Source organism: Thunnus thynnus, chromosome 10, assembly GCF_963924715.1.
Source record: "Thunnus thynnus chromosome 10, fThuThy2.1, whole genome shotgun sequence".
Lineage (NCBI taxonomy): Eukaryota > Metazoa > Chordata > Actinopteri > Scombriformes > Scombridae > Thunnus > Thunnus thynnus.
Window position 1 is genome coordinate 14,190,497 of NC_089526.1, and position 19,322 is coordinate 14,209,818.

At 41.1% G+C, this 19,322-nt stretch overlaps 2 protein-coding genes across 14 annotated transcripts in view; one reads left to right on the forward strand and one right to left on the reverse strand.

Moving 5' to 3' along the window:
* The window catches only part of fam131bb (family with sequence similarity 131 member Bb), a 58,874-nt gene that overhangs the window by 8,861 nt on the left and 30,691 nt on the right, over positions 1-19,322 (forward strand). For 6 of the 9 annotated variants that reach the window (XM_067601208.1, XM_067601213.1, XM_067601216.1 and 3 more), the window contains exons 1-2: positions 13,930-14,019; positions 16,916-17,018. The gene's annotated coding sequence lies outside the window, so the exon portion shown is untranslated. Of the gene's footprint in view, positions 1-13,929; positions 14,020-14,298; positions 14,384-16,915; positions 17,019-19,322 lie in introns of those variants that run through there. The other 3 variants (XM_067601211.1, XM_067601210.1, XM_067601209.1) reach the window with 2 other exon arrangements.
* Positions 100-14,905, reverse strand: zyx (zyxin). 5 transcript variants are annotated; one of them, XM_067601201.1, is made up of 10 exons: positions 14,632-14,905; positions 7,967-8,202; positions 7,062-7,324; positions 6,088-6,183; positions 4,850-5,422; positions 4,399-4,540; positions 3,839-4,008; positions 3,235-3,413; positions 2,835-2,955; positions 100-2,431 (listed from the first exon to the last, which is right to left on the reverse strand). In XM_067601201.1, exons 2-10 carry the CDS (start codon positions 8,187-8,189, stop codon positions 2,318-2,320), a joined length of 1,881 nt encoding a protein of 626 aa, XP_067457302.1. In that variant the 5' UTR covers positions 8,190-8,202; positions 14,632-14,905; the 3' UTR covers positions 100-2,317. The 5 variants fall into 5 exon arrangements, with proteins under 5 accessions (XP_067457302.1, XP_067457304.1, XP_067457303.1 ...); XM_067601203.1 differs by lacking the exon at positions 14,632-14,905 and adding an exon at positions 14,150-14,315; XM_067601202.1 differs by lacking the exon at positions 14,632-14,905 and adding an exon at positions 13,946-14,102.

A 19,322-nucleotide genomic window follows, 5' to 3' on the forward strand; every position in this document is an offset into this window, starting at 1 on the left:
CAGTGGCTACTTACAGTATATTATAAACACTACTTAATGTGTTGTGTGTGTTCAGAACTATGAAATGCATGTTGACAGTTGAGAAAGCAGACGAAAAACTTTTGGTATTTAGCATTTCATTTATTTATTTGCTTATCTTTTGATACAGCCAAAGGGGTGGGGGGTGGGGCTAAATAATGTTTTTTTTTAAACATATACACATTCACACATATCAAACAGGAATTTATAAAAAAGTTATATGAAAAGACAAGGCATCTGCATGTAATACAATGGGACAAAACACAACATAACACCAGATAAATGCAACTGTGAGAGCATCATCACAGATATATTATCACATGGTGATGAAAAAGGCAGGGCCACAGAGGTGGAGTAGTTGGTGCAAAGAAAAAAAGGAGACATAATACTAGGAGAAATGCCACCACCACCACCTACACAGCTACAAAGCTAGCATGCAATGCTGAATCACTATTGCCATGTTTTGTTAGTCATTCTGGTGTTATACCGCACCAGGCTCAATGCAAGCACGAGTAACAATAGTTCTCTTATTGAGGAATGAATTTCTGTGGCTGTAAACCAGGCTCAATTAAAAGGGAACATTGGAATACAATAGTGGAGAAGGCACATCGCCAGGTTAACAATGAAAACATATAATCGTTAGCATTTATCAATGAAATACAGTACAGTAAGATAAGAATAAAACAGTATATAACTGACATGAACAGACTAAAGTAAAGTTAAGATGAATAATGGAAAGAATAGTGGTATTTACTGTAACAATAGAAGAGATTCAAGACCAAAATATTGGACTCAAATACAAAAAATGATGTAAAACATACGTTAATGTCAAGACATTGAATCCCATTTTACTATTTTATTAATCTAAATCTTGCCAACAGCTGTGAAATATTTGGTCACAATATTTTAACATCAGTTACCTAAAGCTCAAAGCTAATGCCTCTACTGGTCTAATATCCTGCTGTCAGAGCAGGTTTCTTTAGTACTGATACTCATGTAACCTAAATACTTAATAAAAAAAGGTCCATAAATTACATTATGTAAAGCGAGAGATTCCAAGATAATGCATATCAAAAACTACTATTATGTTTCTAGATGGTGCCTACTTTTTAATTTTATCATGTGCAGCGTCTTGAGAGTCAAAGTGACACTAAAAAGATATTTCAATTCACTATGGAACTGTGCAACGATCACATATTAGGTCCTGTTTTCAGCCATGCAGCTGATGCTTTTAACTACACTGTTTTTAAATTATGAGATCCCTGGATTGGAATCTGTGCTGGCAAATCTGTGCTTGTCTGTTTGTTCATAATTTGTGCATTCAGAAAGCATGCATCTAAAAATACTTAACACTGTTAAATCAGCTCTAAACTATCTTTTTGTTGTTGAGAAAAACAAGTTTGATTTTTGTTTTAATCTTGTCCTTATATGGATGATCTGATAAGGAAAGTAACAAGACATAATTTAATGCATGCCTGTAAATCATCAGATTCACATCACAAAAGACTAAGAGTAACATTCACTGTTTTTATCTAATTTTGCAGTCACGTTATAGCCCTAAATGACTTTAAAATGCTATCAGAGTAGAATGGCTGATGGAAAGCACTTTCTAGGCAGGAAAGCATCATCAACCATGCTTGCAGGCACAACAACTGCCAGAGTGTTACAAGATGTTCTCTACCCACAGCCTACTGGAGTGGTGAAATCTGAGGAATGGTCAAATGGGAGTTTCCTGATACTCATCACCCTATGGCAATAATTGATTTCTGTAGCGTCAATACAATTATGATGCTCATAGGGAGAGAGACAAGCAGTGAAAGTTTTAAGATGGATATATCTTAGTACATGGTGCCAGTCACAATACTGAGGCAAACAATAAAGAAAGGCAACTTTATATTCCTCAGATTGCTCTTTTGACCAAGCTGTTCTTGTGCAAGTTATGCTGAAATTTTTAGCGTAAACATTGAATTGGCACAAAAAAAAAAAAGAAAATGCTCTAGCGCACAAAGAAGGCTAGATGAGAAACTGGAGAATCAGAGTTTAGAAATAAAAAAAAATGAGGGGAGTTTATGTCAGTGCAGAACATTACCTCTGCACTAAAGTGATTTGAACAAAGACGCGGGAATACTACACTGTATCTGCATGCAAACATACCTTTTTCACACAGCACATTCACACTCACACCTGCGCACATATACTGAATAAAGCCCTGTTGCAAAGGCAAAACGGCAGCTGAATGAATCCTGTGCTTTTTGGATTTGGTTCATAGTTAAACTGAGTGACGGACGCTTCCCATCAATCACTGCGCGGCCCGCTTGGCTCGCTGGGTGTGGCACTTCATACACAGGATCTTACCATCCAACGGATAGCAGCCATTTTCATCCGCTTCTATGGAGAGGGGGCGAGCACAGTCCTGCAGAATCAATAAATACATTTATTTATTAGCATTGGGACACTTCTTGGAGAGCGCTGAATAGACTGTATGATGTACACTCACTGAGCACTTAATCATTATTGATGCTCAGCTCAGTATTGCTCTCTTTATGTATGTCATTGGGGTGGACAAAATATTAGGAACACTTTTCAATATAATGCACTCCAGCACACCACCACCCACTGCAACCTCAAAAATAAACATAAAGTAGAATTATCACCTTTCTGACAATATCAGAAAAACGGAAAATGTATAAGCTTCAAAAAGTAGAATTTACAGCAGAGCTGTTGTATTGGATTACATTAGATTGGACAGGTGTTCCTAATAAAATGCTTGATGAGTGTATGTTTTGATACAATTTGGTGTTTAGCAAATGTCTCACCTCGCAACGGTAACACTTGAGATGGAAGTTCTTGTCGAGAGCCACCACTCTGACTGTCTCTTCGCTGCCTGGAGCTGGAATAATGGGCTCGTTACAGCTCACACACAGAGGGGAGAAACGCCTGAAATAGAGAGGTGGAAAGATGCACTTCAGTCACATTTCTCATACATTCACTAAAATCAACGTATTCTAATGAAGCCAAAATAAATTTGTTGCTTTTGGTCGTGTTGACCAGTAATAGTGGAGGTTAATCCCTTAAATCTAATTATTTTATCCATATTTTATTACCAGGAGATGTACAAATTTTCAGTTAATCGAAAGCGAGAACTGTTGCTGATGCTCAGTTCAATGGCGTATTTTTCTTATACAGAATAGAGATGAATTTTCTTTTTGTATCCACCTGTGATAATCCTGGACACAGTAGGGGTTGTTGTTGTCATCGGTGATGAAGGGCGCCCCCTCAAGTACACAGGAGCAGGTGCTGCAGCGGAAACACTGGGCGTGGAAACACTGGCCCACCGCCTTCAGCACACGGTCTGTGATCCTCTCCCCACATCGGGAACACACCGCCAGGGAACTCTGAGGAGGAACAGAAGGAAAAATATCACATGGTATATTCACTGTGTCAACATTGTTTGGCACATTCTGCACGGTTTAAGTATTTACTGAACATTTGAAATGACGCTTGTAACAGTGGAAGACTTCCTTTTCACTAAAAACACATGACTATGTCAACATGTTAGTTGTAGCTACATTAAAAGTTAGAATAATAAAATGTTTCAGTGTAGAGCAACTTTCCGTTATGTGTGAGCTAACTGTAATGTTTAGACAATGTCTCCTTACGAAATCAATTCCATGGGAAAATAAGGAGCACAGAATTACATATTAGAGTAATTGTGCAGTGACTATCAACTCAGAACTTAATATTTTTAATCATTTCACATACTGAATTTACGAACTTCATATGTAATATGAACAATTCAAATTTTCAAATGTCTCCTTACCATGTAGCAGTCCTCACACTGAGGTGAGCCATCCCTGTCATAGAACTGCATGCCCTGCAGGGGGCGATGGCAGCTCATGCAACAGAAGCAGTTGGAGTGGAAGAGTTTATCCATGGCCCTCACCGCCGGTTGAGTACGGGACAGAGCCTCACCGCACTTCCCACAAACCTCTGAAAGGGGGATGAATAGAGAGAGAGAAAGGGCTGAAAGGAGTGAAATATACAAACAAAACTATTCATATATACAGGCTTCTTCCTGCTCTACTCCGCTTGTGTTAATTCTGTGTCACTCTTATCTGTAAGTTGCATAGCGGGCCAGGATTGACTTCCAAACAAAATCCTGCTCGTAAGTACACAGTCTTAAGAGATTCAAGGTGAACGCAGAAAAACTTCCTCCGTTCAGCAGATGAATTTAAAAACAAACTCTGCACATGCATAATTCTGTACAGTGATGGTACATGTGAAGTAACAATAAGCAAAACACATTTTTAACTGGAGGGGAGATTTAATTTCACCATGAATATTACAGCCACCACTGTGTTTATATGCGTGTGTGTGTACCTGTAGGAGGGGAGGTGATGACAGGTGCATGTTTGTCCATATCTTTAATGAAGTCCTTGGTCATTCTCTCCAGCTCCTCCACTTCCCTCATGTTCAGAGGGACGCCTCCACCTGGGATAGCAACTGGGCCAGGGGGTGAGGGCTGCTCACACACACACACACACACACACACACACACACACACACACAAAACACATACAGAGACACAGCCATTTGTACACATATATACATTATTTACATGTTTTCATACTTGCATGCCTAGAGGGTACTTTGTCATTCACGATTGAGTAGGTAGTCTTTGAAAACATGGGTAGTGCATGTCCAGAAATGCATAATTCTTATAGGTTGACTATAAACTAAATTATTTGTGCTTCCTGTGCCTGTCCACTGTACACTCAACGCAAAAAGTCTCTTAGTAACTTAAAAAAAAAAAAAAAAAGCTTGAACGTACCGTGGATGAAGGGGGAGATTTCATTGGCTGGTTAAAAGAGGAGGATGGAGATGTCATCATCTTGGGTTGAGGAGGAGGCACAGCTGCAGGAGGGTTTTGGTTCACATTCACCTGATTGGTAAAGGGAGAACTTTTTATGTGACTTGGGGCCTGGGTGGCGGCCATGTTGCTTGGTGGAGTAGGAGGTGCAGGAGGAGCTGCTGGAGGAGGAGGTAAAGAGCTGGTGGCTGAAGGATAGGAAGGTTTTGGTGCAACATTGATTGGGGTGGTGTTCTGGTTCAGGTTTTGGTTCAGTTTTTGTGCCAGGGAGGCTGCAGAAGTTGATGTTCTTCCCCCGAAACCAGACTTGGGTGCCACAGCTGGGGCCTTGGCGAACGGCTGAGCAGCAGCGTTCGGTGAGGAGTTGTGATTGGCGTGTCGGTTCGTTCTGGCTTTGAGCTCTTCCGCCCAGGGCGCAGGAGGCGGGCGGTCTCCCATCTCAGGAGGTGGGAGGAAGGAGAGGGATGGTTTTGGAGCTGTTGGGGGAGGAGCTGGTGGCTTGGGTGCTGGTGCTGAAGAATACTGGCTTGGTAACTGAGGACACAAAAACAGTAACATTAGCAATAAAATGATCTGTACACAGATTCCTTTACCTCAAAACACAGCAGACAGAAACAACATAAACTTTATATTTACAATCAACTATAATTCAACAGGGGGAAGTTAACATCTAGCATACAACACTGCACACTGAAATGCTGCAAGCAGGGACATTTATTGTACTGAATGAGGTACTTTGATTAAAGTAAACATTGGAAGCGCTCCACAGTTTGAGCTTATCAGAAGTGCTTCGTCTTTTTGACATTTATTTTGCGGTTTGGAGCAAACATTATTCTGCCCTGATCTGGTACCTCCCTGTTGGATAAGAACACTCTCCATTTATGGGCCTCTAACTGGGTCTCTGGCAGCACACTCTGGCTTCATCACACTCTCATACTCTCCACTCACTTGTGTGTTCATCCCTCTCTCTGCAAGTGTCTCTTCTCGCAGTGTGAATCACCAGCTACCTCGCGTGCTGTTTTCTCTTTTAGTCTTGGCTTATCATTGAGCTTTCAACCTGAAAAGGTTGATGAATGGAGGCTAATGAAACCAATATGGCATCTCTCCAAACTATTTCCACTGACCTGCCTTTTTTTATTTCTTTTCTTTCCTTTCCTGTCATATTTTTTTTCTACACCCCACCCATCCATGTTTTGTACCTTGGGGTTGAAAGGTCCTCTGGTCTCCATCTCAGATAACAGGTCAGTCAGAGAGTCAAGCTGTTTATCAAAGCTAGTCTGCTTCTCTACCAGTCTCTGGCAGAGGAAGACAAGAGGACAGAATCACAGGAGGTTCATTAATTCACACACAAATAAAGTGATCACAATGAAGCAAAAGACAGGATGAGCCAAGAATAAAAAAGTGGATGAAGAGGAGAAATTATTACAGACTGTTGATGGACATCAAGACATTTACATATCCGTTCCCACATTCAGACTTTGGTGCTCTCATCTATTACAAAATGCACAATGAAATGTAACCAAACAGTTTTTAAAAAATTCTGTCACTTACACAATTATTTAGAACAGTAACCCAGAATGAAAGAGTGAATGATAAATAAACGTAATGAAGTGATTAATGATGATGATGATGAATAAATGAGTGATATTTTAAATTGTATTTCCTTGATTGGAATACAGAAAGTTCAGTTATTTAACTTCCATTTGTTTTGGTTTGTTTGCTCAGAAGCATTCGGCATAAACTCAGCAGGAGTAATACTTCCAACACTGTTGTTTTAACTTTATACTTTTCAACATCAGAAAACATCTAATTCCATGCATTAAAGCAGTTTGTATTGCTAAACCAACTGCAAATAATGTCAGCCTACAATAAACATTTACTGCATGTCTAAAAACTATTTCAGCAACATATATAGGGAATAATCCTGTTAAAAGCATGAAACTGGGTATTTTACCCCAGACTAATGCGTATGTAATTTGTGGGAAAATCTCAAAAGACAGCTTTTCCTGAACACACTCCATGAATTCTCTATGGTCCCACAACAATGTCCTACAGTATCCTAACTGATTATTCAATTGTACGTAAAGACGTGTACATGCAAGTGAAAGGAGGAAACATGCAGGCAAGCAAACCGACTCAAGCTTCATTTGGTAAAGAGACTGTCATGACTCACCTGTGGGTTCCCAGCAGCATTGGGAAAGCTGGTACCAGTGGCAGGGAGCGGCGGAGGAGGTGGGGGAGGAGGGGGAGAGGGGCAGGTGGGCAGACAGGCACTCTCCGCAGGGGGGACAGGGAGGGGCACGTCATCTGCTACTGAAGGTGGGGCAGGGAAGGCGGGAGGGGGCGCGTCGGAGGCAGAGGGTGAGAGGTGGCATTCGGGGGGAGGTGCTGGCAAATCATCATCCAGTGGAGGAGGAGGAGGTGGGGGTGGGAAGTCTGACAAAAATGAGGAGGGTTGATTGGTTAAATGCTGTGACAGAAAAGGTTTCTTTACACTCAGTATGTGCTAATCATCCAATCCAATGTCTTTAACAACATCATGAGTTTATGGCAAAAAAACAAACAGGACAGTACAAAAAAACCAAACTGTGTAAAGGATTGTTTGGATATGGAAAGTATGAGAGTATTGGAAGATGTTGGTCACGGGGTAAATTAGAGTCCTGCCTGGTTCCAGAGGTGGGTATCTCTATCCATGTTTTCCATTTGGTGACGTGGTGTGACTGGGTCCGTGAATTAGATCAGCTCAGAGATCTTAAAAATCAATCATGTGGCCTAATTAAGTGCAACTAAGATAAAATGTACTAAGATAAAATAAGAACACATCCAAATTTAGAGGTGTAAGACTGTGTGGCTATTAAGTCTATCTCGCCATTTGACTAACAGCTCAATAAGACTTGAAGAGACTGCCTGTAAGACAACTCATTAGAACCACACGTCTGATGTCTTTGTTTATATATTAAAAACTGTGAAACTCTGCATGCTCTAACTTAAGAAGCAGCAGGGGCGGGAGAAGGGAGAGTTGCTCTCTGTGTGGATACAAATTAATAGCTCACAAAATAGCAGAAGAAATGCAAATACCATCACAGAGCGACGGGGGCGGCGGAGGCAGATCTCCCACTCGTCCAATCACAGCTGTGCCTACTGGTGTCGGTGATGGAGCTGAGGGTGGTGACTGACTTTTGGGCCGTGGCGGCGCCACAGAGGCAAACTTCTTTGGCTGGTTGTAGAAGGACGGGGTGGTGACTTTGAAGTTCAGAGAGGATGTCACCATGAACGGCTTGCTGCTACTGGAGTCCTCCATTTTGTATATTTATCTGCAGATGAACACAAGAAACATTATGAACAACAGTTTGACACCAGACAGAAAAACATGAATTCTCATATGAGTGGCTGGTTTATAACAAAAGGGTACAACACGGATTGCAGTGAAATTCAAACAACTCCAGACTCAGGAGACTTGTTTTCGCACCCCACATGATGGAACCTACATGAATCATGCTGACAAAGGTCAGCAGTGGCTTACATTCCTTGGCAGCGTATGAACGTCGGATCTTTTGCAGGAGAATTAGTGGGGATGACACATCAACAAAACATTTGGCCTGACACAATTCCAAACTACATACTAATTGTAACCAGGTTTTGAGTTTGCACTGTATTCACACTGGTGGAAAGGAGACAAAATCACCTACACAAAAGATGTCAGTAAGCCGACTAAATGTGCTTCATTTCTGAGAACGGCATTGATGGATAATTGTCATATGATGCATTGCAAAATGGAGGCGACATTTCAAGCTGGAAAAATTGTAGATTTACATTTTATTAACCTGGCAGAAACTTAGTCCAAAGCGATGTACAAATGAGTTACAATCAAAGCCACAGGGGAACAAGGAAAAGCTTTGAAGCTTTTAAGAGAACATTTTGCTTTCTTTCTGTAAGTTTCCAACTTTTAAATTGGCAGAAGCGTCTCCAAGTAGCAGTTTGATCGATTCAATCTGCGTATATTGTTTAGCATTTCCTGTTAGTGCAAAACATTAACTTTTATATTAACTGCCAAAACAGAGCACTATGCAGATTGGTACCTACTGCGTACTTTACAAGAGGTACACAGCTGTCCTGACCCCTTAAGTCTCAAGTAAAACTAATTAAAATGGAGGTTTATTGTGGCTCATGGTGTCTCTTAAAATGTAGTTTGGACTATTTGTGGATTCAGTGAAATAGAAACATAACAAAAGAAAACAACCACAAGGCATTCTGAAAATCCAGCGTTACTATATCCTTTAAAACACAAAAGCCTTAGCAAATGGTCTACAGAGGAATAAGAGAAGAGTGTGTAAAAAATTCCTTAGGCCATGTATGCAGAGCAGACACAGTGGCACTCCCAAATGCCAGAGACAATTTACAATATCTAATTCGTGGCTGTTTACAGCGACATAAAAACACAGCGATACCGAGGTTTGCTAGAGAGAGACCAGTCGTAACCAGGGACGATAACAACTATCATAACATTTTCATGTGAGGTACGTCAAAACGAGGGTGAGCTCAAATATTTACCTCACACATGCAGATGGTTAAACAAATGTTGACGTTACTTCAGTGTCTCTACCGAGATTCCTCACAAAGTCTCAATGCATTTCCCTGAAGACCACCGGCCCTGGACGTGACCTTTAGTCAAAACCATGGTTGCTCATTCTGACCCCCAAACACACACATCTGTACACACACTGACTGTCTTACTTTTGAACTCACACACTGTTGCTATTTAACAAATTATTCCACCCTGAAGCTGTGAAGTAGTTAAATATTTCCAATAATAATCATGACTAGAACTGTGGCAATGATTAAAGCACAAACATGTGGATAATTTATGCAGCCTTTAACAGGTTGTAAAGGATAAATGTCACACAGCCATAATCTGTAACAGAATGAGCTGCAGGTGATGAAAAAGCATGCATTAGTATGTTAATTAAGTTACCATGGTATCTTCTAGATAGTAATGTAATTGATATTACATTATAGCTCTTACATTCACCTTTCTTTACTCTTAAAACGTATGTCCCCTGTGCAAAACGCTGACTAGTTACCAACCATAACTCTCCAAAAGCCACATTTGTTTGCAGTGTGGGATAAAACGAAAAGTATTAATCGTTTTCTTTACTTGGATACACTTGAGATAGCATTTGGGAAAAACAACCTTTACAGGAATGGATCAAGTTTGACAGAGCCTTGAAAATTTATTATTGTAAACTGAGCCTTGCTGACAAAAGAAGCTAAATCAACCAAGAAGTTTGAGTTTTTCATCCTCATTCCTCTTTGTTGGGACACACAGGCAAAGCTTCAAGTTCTGACAAGACAAAAAAAAAAATCCCTTAGAGCTCATGAAATATCTCTGGTGCTCATGACATCACCAAAATAAAAAAGCAATGGGACGTTTTCTCTCTTCTGCTTTTTAGTTCAGCTTCCTTAAAAGCTTGATTTATTAATGTTAAACGCTTTTATCCATATATGTCCTGGCCATGGCTATGATGATGCATGTGGAGGTGTCAACTGTTTGCATTGTGTCATAAGACATGTCATTATGAATCACTGATGCGGAAAACCTCTTACCAACACACCAGTTTAACCTCACAGTGCCATAATTCATCCTTTGTCAGAGCACTAGTTATGCATTTTCATCACATAGCTCTCTATATATTTATATGTATAGCGTGCTTGTAAGAGTATGTATGTTTCATCATGCACAATACTTAGGTAAGAGAATATTTTTCACACATTTAGACAAATAACAGTTAAATGTGGTAATGTTGTCATAGCATTCCAATGTTACTAGACAACATTATGACTGGGGGAATAAGGACCGATGATACATCTGACTACAACAGCACTATGGATTGATTATAGCAATCTGCACAGTCAGCTATGCCCTGACAAGACACAACTACTTTCAACCATCTGTCTCACCAAAGAGGTTACAAAAAGCAGTGGGTAAAACTCGTTCTCGGACTCTCTTAGCTCCATTTTACTAGCTCACTGCATGAATCATCAGTCATCAATATCTGCACCAATAGCAAAAGAAAATAACAAACCAAAGTAAAGAAAGAAAGGACAGTTGTTATTCGTGATGTATAAAATAGCTGGCAACTCATTAACCAAGTATCAAGGCCTACTTCAAGCTGAATTGAGAGGACTCTTACTGCAAAAACAGATCAACTTGTTGTGGTCAGGACGATAAACCTCTTGGCGTCAAATGAGACTTGTGCGTCTGAATATCAACAGCGTAGCTACTCTAAACAGAACACTTGGGTCTATTATGGCTTTCTAAAAAGGGGTGCTTGACAAGGTCGCTGTGATTTAGTCTTTTCATTGCAGTACTTAAGCTACTTTGTCTCTAAGAGACAATATGCAATAGTCCTCTCAATTATTCAACAGTAATGATAACTCATGGTCGGTCTCCATCTGTTCCTTGATACAGTCCTGAGGGATTTAAAACGGTGAGATCAGCTCCATACTCAGCCCCAAATCTATCTTGAAACCTGATCCTTGTGATGAGAGAGACCCTCGGCTGTGGAGGAAATTTGGCACTAAAGCTCAATGACATCACCTTTTCAGCTTTTGTTTTTTTTTTGTTTTCCTCCAATCATCTTCTCTCTCTGTTTCCTCCATGTTTCCTTGCTCGTCTTTATTCTTATTCCCTTGATGAGAGCCTGATTGACCATCTGCAGTTGTGTCTTTTTACTTTGATGTACAGACTTGTGATCTGTGGCACACCACAATCGTTTTATCTCTTTTATTTTTGCGCTTCCCTCAACCTCTCATTCATCTCTTCCACCACTTGAACTGAATGACATCACTTGAGGCTGCGTTTAATCATTTCTATTTTACAGCTATGATGGAAGATGTCATCTAGTAGCCTTTAGCTAAGGCCCAAGCATAAATCATATACTGTACTTTGAGGGTTTTAAACTTAATATAAACTCCACATGGCTGAACAGCTTTGACAGGCTGTAAAATTGGTTCTCAACCCTGATTTGGTTAATACAGGGCAGCGAGTTAGTTTTCATTCTATCTTATCTGATTTACTCATGAGATTGGGGTGAATGCAATTAGCCTAACTAAACAACCTTGCGGGATATAAAAACTAGCAGAGCTGTGGCACTCATCGACGTGTTTGGAGAACCACTGCCCTGGAAACCGAGAGGCTACTTATAGACTTGAAACAAGGGCTTGAGACTCAGCGTTTTAAGTCCCATATGGGCTATTAAAGAGTGCAAACAAACAAAAGCAAAACTAAGCTCTTTTGTGGCACACTTTATATTATCTCTGTGTTTTGTCTGTTGACAGTTTCACTTGAACACCCTGTCTCCTCTGAGAGCACAGACTACGTGATGCAGTAAGCTGTTAAGGAGAAGTTTAACGCATTTTTCAAAAGGAAAACTATTTAACTCAGCAGTGGTTCATTGCCTTGTGGTTATAGAGGAAGTAAATTTGATTTTTATACTGTGCTACTGCCTCTTAAAAGGTCTTATAAGGAAGAGTTGTAGCATGGTGCCTCATTGAACTAAAGTCCTTTGCCTCTAAAAAAGCAAATAAAAAAAATTGAAATGTGTGGGCACAGTAATTCTTCACAAAGTTATGCAGAGAACCTGAATTTCTGATAATACTTCTAGTAATTTTTTCCATGTCTGGTCAGTCATTGTATCAGTGACTAGTGTGTTGTTGATGAAACTCTCTATTGTTCTGATGTTAATAGCACACCCAGTTTCTGGGAAAGCGTGTCTGGGCCGAGGGTCACTAATGCGGGGACAAACAACCCTTTTGAGTCCAATCTTACAGGTCACTGGACATTCATTGAGCACCAGTGTTATGCTCCCTCTCAGGCCGCAGTTAGATGAATAATTGAACGGGCAACATTTCAAAATTGGTAATGACATCAGCCAGTGGGCTCCTCACCCAAACAGCCTTGCCTCCCAGCACTAACATAGCGTGATGTAGGCCAAAGAAAAGTCATAAGATAGAGAGTTAGTCATGCAGTGATTTAAGGCAAAGAGATGCCTGAAAATAGCTTGTGTGTCTTGACATGCAGAGGCTACAATTAAGGATTCCCCAGTCATACAGGAAAGTGTGCAGCCATTCACAGAACATCTTCATTCCTAAATCTTAATATACCTCTCAAATTTACTGAGGCATCAGTGACCATAATCCTAGTCTTCTCATACAGAAGCACCACACTAACCTCAGACTAACTCACGGCAGAGCCTTCTCGCATTAAGTTACAGCAGTGTGGCATTGGGATGAGGCTCTCTCCTCCTATCCAGCTTAGCTGATGAGAGAGCAAACTAGAAAAACAATGCACAGCTGTGCGGCAAAAGCATTTATTCACATTACATTACATTCTTAAAGTTGTAGTAATCTAGACCCAGCTTCTCAATAATCTCCCAACATCCCTCAGTAGAGCACAGAGCTGTGGCGTAGCTTCTCCTCTCACATGAGACCAAACTAGGTATGTATAAAGGCTATTTACTAGTGAAGACGTTTATACTTATAGGCCTCCTCAATATGGGCCCAGCACAACAGAAAAACGTGCCAATAAAACAATTTGATAACAGATTTCTATTTCCTTGACCCTATCAATACTGTACCTTGGTACTGCAATCACCTTGGCAACCGATTGATTAGACAGGGTTAGCCACTGCTTTGACAGCTGGCAGCAAAAATGAGTCACAAGCACAGTATAAGAAAGAAACGCAGTTAGGTTAATTAATAATCACCCTTCATCGTTATCTAGCCAGGTAAAGTATGAGGAAAACGATGGTTTTCTTAGCTAAAGCTGGCCAGCACGGCTTACGTTGCGTTACATTCCAGCTACGTTATCTTAGGTGGCTAAACGTTAATGACGTATACATTAACCGTTAGCCAACAGTAGTGTATTCAACGTACCACATATAAGGTTCGAATAGCGTTAGCTTTGTCTTTGTCCGTCAACCCGAGTTTGACCAGCTTTCCGCAAACGTTGGCTCTCAATTTCAAACCGCTGTCAACTGAATGACAACTGCCACTCACCTGCAAGTCTGAACAAACAGCCACCTTTTTGTGATAAACGTCGCCTCTCTTGCGTATCATCAATCACGCCAACGGTAATGTTAGCCTAGCTTCAGTGGACCACTCGCACACACCCCTACCTAACACACCTAACGCTATAAGCTTCGGTCAGTCAGCAGGTTTGGGTGGCGAAAGGGACTAACGCCGCCCCGTTTTTGGTCTTACCTCATATGGTTTCCCTTAACTGTGCTGACACCAACTTTAATAATTTAGCCAGCGCACTACTGCATTGCTAGCTAGCCTAGCTTAGTCAACTTTTTGGCTGGGCTTCCTGTAAGAGCTTCCGCATAGCCCACTCCTTATCGTCGGTGTCCATCAGCTGGTGTAGCAACCTTAAGTATACATTGACGGTGATCTCCTGATCAGACAGGCAAACAACGAACCACCACCCACCGAGAGGTATCTTTCAACCAGAGTATGCAGTAGTTTTATTATGCCATAGCCTATAAAATGCTGCCACATGACAGACTGTCTTAAAGATGTTAACAACAGCCCCCCATCAGTGATGATCAGTGCTGTAGTTGATATATCATCATACTTGCATTGACAAAAGACTTTACCTTATTAGGTAACCTGTAGCAATCTGCCCTAAAAAAGTACCACCTCTTCCTATTAATCCTGATCCACTACAGATGAAAATTACTTACCCTGTTAATACAGCTGCAGTGCAGTGTGGCTCTCCCTTTTACTTCCCCCTCTTCCTTTTGTTCTTCTTTTTCTCTAGTTTCAAGCTGAGTAATAAGAGTTGTCTGTAATGGTAACTTCTCTTTCTCTCTTCCCCTCTCCAGCTATTAGACCCTCCCCCTGTGCTTTTCAGACTGGAAAAGGAATGACACCATCCTTCCAAACAAGTTCTTTCTCGTTTAACTTTGGCTGAGGAGTTGTGTATTACAATGTAAACAGCACCTCTCTCTCCCTCTCTCTCTCTCTTTCTCTCTCTCTCTCTCTCTCTTTCTATGTGTGTGTGTTTCTGTGTGTGTATGTGTGTGTGCTCATAAACTGCCCAGTCAGACCCCTCCTCCTCCTCCTCCCGCTCTCTTTTCTCTCTGGATTCTTGCAGCATTCTTCATTCAATGACATCAACCCTGTTGCCTCTCCTTGTAAGGTCAGACTGAGGGAATGAGGGAGCGAGAGGGAGGGAGAGATAATGGGGCAAGAGGCTTGATTAGATACAGACGTTAAAAGCAGTCAGGGGTTTTAACGCAAGGAGGTTCAACAGCTCAAGAAAGTATGTTCAAACAGGGCTGCCCTGTGGAATAAGTTGGCAGTTTATTCTTTTATGTACCTCCAGAGAAAAATGACAAGATTAGTTTTATGCCTCTTGTTCACTTGCCTCAGAAAGCAAGGCTGACGATCAGAATAGAAATGCATTTTTGCATTTGGTATGCTGCCCCATTGTTATTTTCTTTGCACTAAGGAAGTAAACATGCAAGGACCTGGATTGCTTCTATATGCATTATTACTACATTTAATTAAAGAGAGTAATTACATTTTATGGCTCTTTCTCAAGTTTTATATGTTGTGTGTCCTGATAGTACAGATGTGAGTGCCATCAACATGGTGTTACCCCGGAAAATGACACATCCCATCCTGCATATCAACCACTTTTATGATATGATATCTTTTTATGTCTCACCCACACACAACACACACATGCACACACCCTCGGGGAATCACGTAGCCCGCACCTTTGAGTCATATCACAGTTTCAGGTAGAGTCATTGGTTGAACACTGCAAGAAATCTCTCTTGACATGACTTTTATCGAGTCTTTGAACATTTATTTGAACATTCATTTGACATTTATTAAAACATTTATTTGACATTTATTAAAACATTTAAAAATTTTACATGTAGAAGTGTTTACATTTTCATTTGAATATATAATGCACAGTAAAAGAGACTATTTCACCTGTTCTTAAGGCAAACCAACTCAAGATTTCAAGATTTTACCAGATATATACCTGGTGGTTAAACTGAAAAATAACCGGCAACTACTTTAATAATCGATTGATCCTTTAAGTCAGTTTTCAAGCTAAAATACAGTTTCTCAATTGTGAAACTTTGCTGCTTTTCTTTGTCTTATAATAAACTGAATATCTTTAGGTTTTGCATTGTTGGCCAGACAAAACAATTTGATGACATCAACTGGGGGTTTAGGAAATTTTGAAAAATGTGTAATTTTCTACTACTTTATGATAATTTTATAGGCCAAAGGATGGATCGATTAACTGAGAAAATAACCAACAGATTAAACAATAATCAATATCAATGTTTTTTGCATACCTATCTGCGTTGTTTCAACATATTCATAGATAAACAGGAAACACAGCATTGAAAACAGTTGCATTTATCTCTCTCAACTGTTAGAAGTTTTTCTTTTCTTTATGAGACAAAATAACATGTCAAAATTCTCTCCAGTGACACCAAGTGTGTACCGTATGGTCTGACTCATATCACCTCAGTGAGATTGCCTCTAGCTCACAGATCACCATATGACATACAGATTGAGACACAGCAGAGTTGCACTTGATTCACGTTGTGAACCCATTGGCAAACTCTCGACTGGTTTCTACTACATGCAAACCTCTGTGCAGTAGCTGTTGTGTAACCTGTTGCTGCCAGACTCATGCCTGTGAACTACAGGGAGTGGCCATTGGGGTCTTTGATAGCCTATTGTCCCGCAAGGAATGTTTCCAGTCTCTCCCCACTTCCACTGGGACAAAAAAATGTGTCAAATTTCCACTTCAAGCTTTCCAAAGGAACTCTGGTGCTGGGCAGGGGAAAAAAAATTCACCCTATCCGGGCTCATGTTTTACAGTTGGTCTGTTTGTCGTTCCAAATTCCAGTTCATGAGCTTTCTGTTTGACCAGTGAGGTGAGTGAGGAAGCTGAGGTGACACAATGTGTGACGCTCTTCTGCCCTTTTTCAGCCAGCTGCAAACACTGGGCGGTGCCACCATGGTGACTGAAATTGTGAAAGTTGTGATCAGGCAGAGAGAAGGCAGCCTTGGGGTCCAGTCAGTCAGTCTGGAGGTAAGACAAAAAGAGAAAAAAAAAAAAAAAACAGGAGGCCGTCAGAATCAGAGCCAGACAGCCTGGAATGCAGCCAAACCTTGGAATGAACAGTTCCTCTCCCCTCCCTCCCCGAAGTGCCATATTTCTCTCTCTCTCTCTTTAATTCTGCATTTTTTTCTGTCCACACATATAGTCACACACACACACACACACACACACACACCACTTTTTCCTCCCCTGATCCCTCCATTTCTCAGTCTGCCCTCCATAGGCTGCACTTTTATTTCCCTTCCCATCTTTCTTTCCGCTCCTCCCTCTTCACCTCCTGCCGCTCATGTGAGTCAGTACCTGCTCATAATATCTCTGTGCTCAGAGTTAATATCCTGATCTTGGATCATTTCCGACCTGCACTGAGGCATAGTCTCTCTCCCTGTCTTCCTCTCTCTCCCCCTCTCTCTCTCTCTGGAAACATTCATTTTCTCAACAAAGGAAAAGTAGGAAGTCACTTGAATGAAAGGTAAATGTTTTTAAGCGCTCACACCCAAGTAAATGCATTTTAAAGGTGTAGCACTCAAGGCACATTACTTGTGCTCCATATCAGTAGTTAAAAACGTTCACTTTTTTATTGCATTGCGTCCATCTTTCCTCTGTTGATGTATTATTGGCGCCTTTTCTACAAAATCATACACAAATCTTCTCACATCAGTAACAAAAACCATTTAGCCGTCAAGCAGAAATTCCAGGCGTACTTCAGACGGGATGAGGACCTGCAGAACATGGTCTCTTCACTCAGCACTCAGAGGGAAAAATCTCTCTGCTGCCAAACTGGCTTCCATTCAGAGCTGGCGTCAGACTGCATTGCTCGCTCCTTCCAGCAGATGTCAGACTGATACACATGACCGTGCCGTACACAGCCAGACTGAGATGCCTAGAGGGAAGAAGATTCCCCTCCAGAATCTCTGACAGCAAGCAAATCCACATCAGTTAGGAATGAAATAAAAGACAGGTGGCAGTGCAAAGTGGAAGCACATAGATATTGGCATGGCTCTTAAAAGAGACTGATGTTGAGGAGAATAGGCAGGAAAAACAAGCCGGACACAGAGCCATCTCTGAGGATAAACAGTGCAGCGGTGGTGGTCTAGACGAGGAGGGCTGGAGCAGAAGAGAATGTAGGGTAATTGCAAGAGAGAAGGAAAGAGAATTGTAAATAATAGAGGAGAGTTGGGAACTCCTCATACGCAATGTTTTGCTTTGCCAAACACACATCACATAAACGTTACGAGTGCAGAGATTCCATGCCACCCACACACAAATATAAAACATCCAAAAAAAAAAACTGTGTGCTGAAGAATTCAAGTGAGTATAAAACTGTCAGCCAAAAGTATCAACTAAAAATACACTTAATATCTATCTCCCACTGGCTAAAACAAAGCTAATCACACATGCACAGCCATTAGAGGACTCCTTATCAGAGGCTGCCTCTTTTCCTAACAATATTTATATCTCTCTCTTGTCCCCACCCACCTCAAAAACAACCCGCACAGCATTTCCCACCCATCTATCTTTTCCTCTCCTCTTGCCTCTACTCACTTCCCTTCCCGTACTCCTTCCTCACTAACATTTTTTTCCCTCTCCTTCTTCGTGTGAAACCCAATGCAGGCCGCTGGCTGTCAGACACCCCCCCCCCCCCCCCCTTTCCACCTCAAGACACACACACACACACACATTCTCCGTCTAACTAACTTGGCGGCTCCGTAGGGGCAAATGCGTAACATGTGGTTCCAATCAATACAGTAACACACAGGTTCAGCAGAGCACAGAATAAAGACAGAGATATATGGAAAGCAGGGAACAGTGACAAAGTATTCTTTTTAAACTCTTTTTAAAGGACTTTTTTATAAAGAAAAATTGGTTAGCCTACTTTTAGAATGACTTTGGAAACAAGCGTTTCCAGTCATCAGTGCAGAACGTCTTTGGAGTGCCTGAACAAGATAGTATTAAAGCTGTTATTCATTATCCTTGAGGTTCAACCAACATAACAGCCAGGAAGATGATAGACAGATAGTGACAGGTACATGAAAGTCACTGATTACAGGAATGAGGTGTGTACGGGTCTCGGAGATAATATTAAACACGGAGCAGTTGCATTTAAATTCAGCACGGCATCATCACCCCCAGATAAGAAAACAAGAGACATGCTGACAGGAACATGATAGCAGTCATCTGTGTCGTGTGTTTCATGCCAGCGTACATGCTTTGTTAGCAGCGGTGTGAATATGTGTGTGTGTGTGTGAGAGAGAGAGAGAGTTGGGAAGAAGCGGG

What these genes read in the sequence shown, in the direction of transcription:
- zyx (XM_067601201.1), bottom strand. Translation starts at nt 8,189, where the DNA reads ATGGAGGACTCCAGTAGCAGCAAGCCGTTCATGGTGACATCCTCTCTG. An exon ending in ATGCTGCTGGGAACCCACAG is followed by an intron (nt 6,184 to 7,061) that starts GTGAGTCATGAC and finishes TTCCTCTGCCAG; the next exon opens with AGACTGGTAGAGAAGCAGAC. An exon ending in CATCACCTCCCCTCCTACAG is followed by an intron (nt 4,009 to 4,398) that starts GTACACACACAC and finishes TCCCCCTTTCAG; the next exon opens with AGGTTTGTGGGAAGTGCGGT.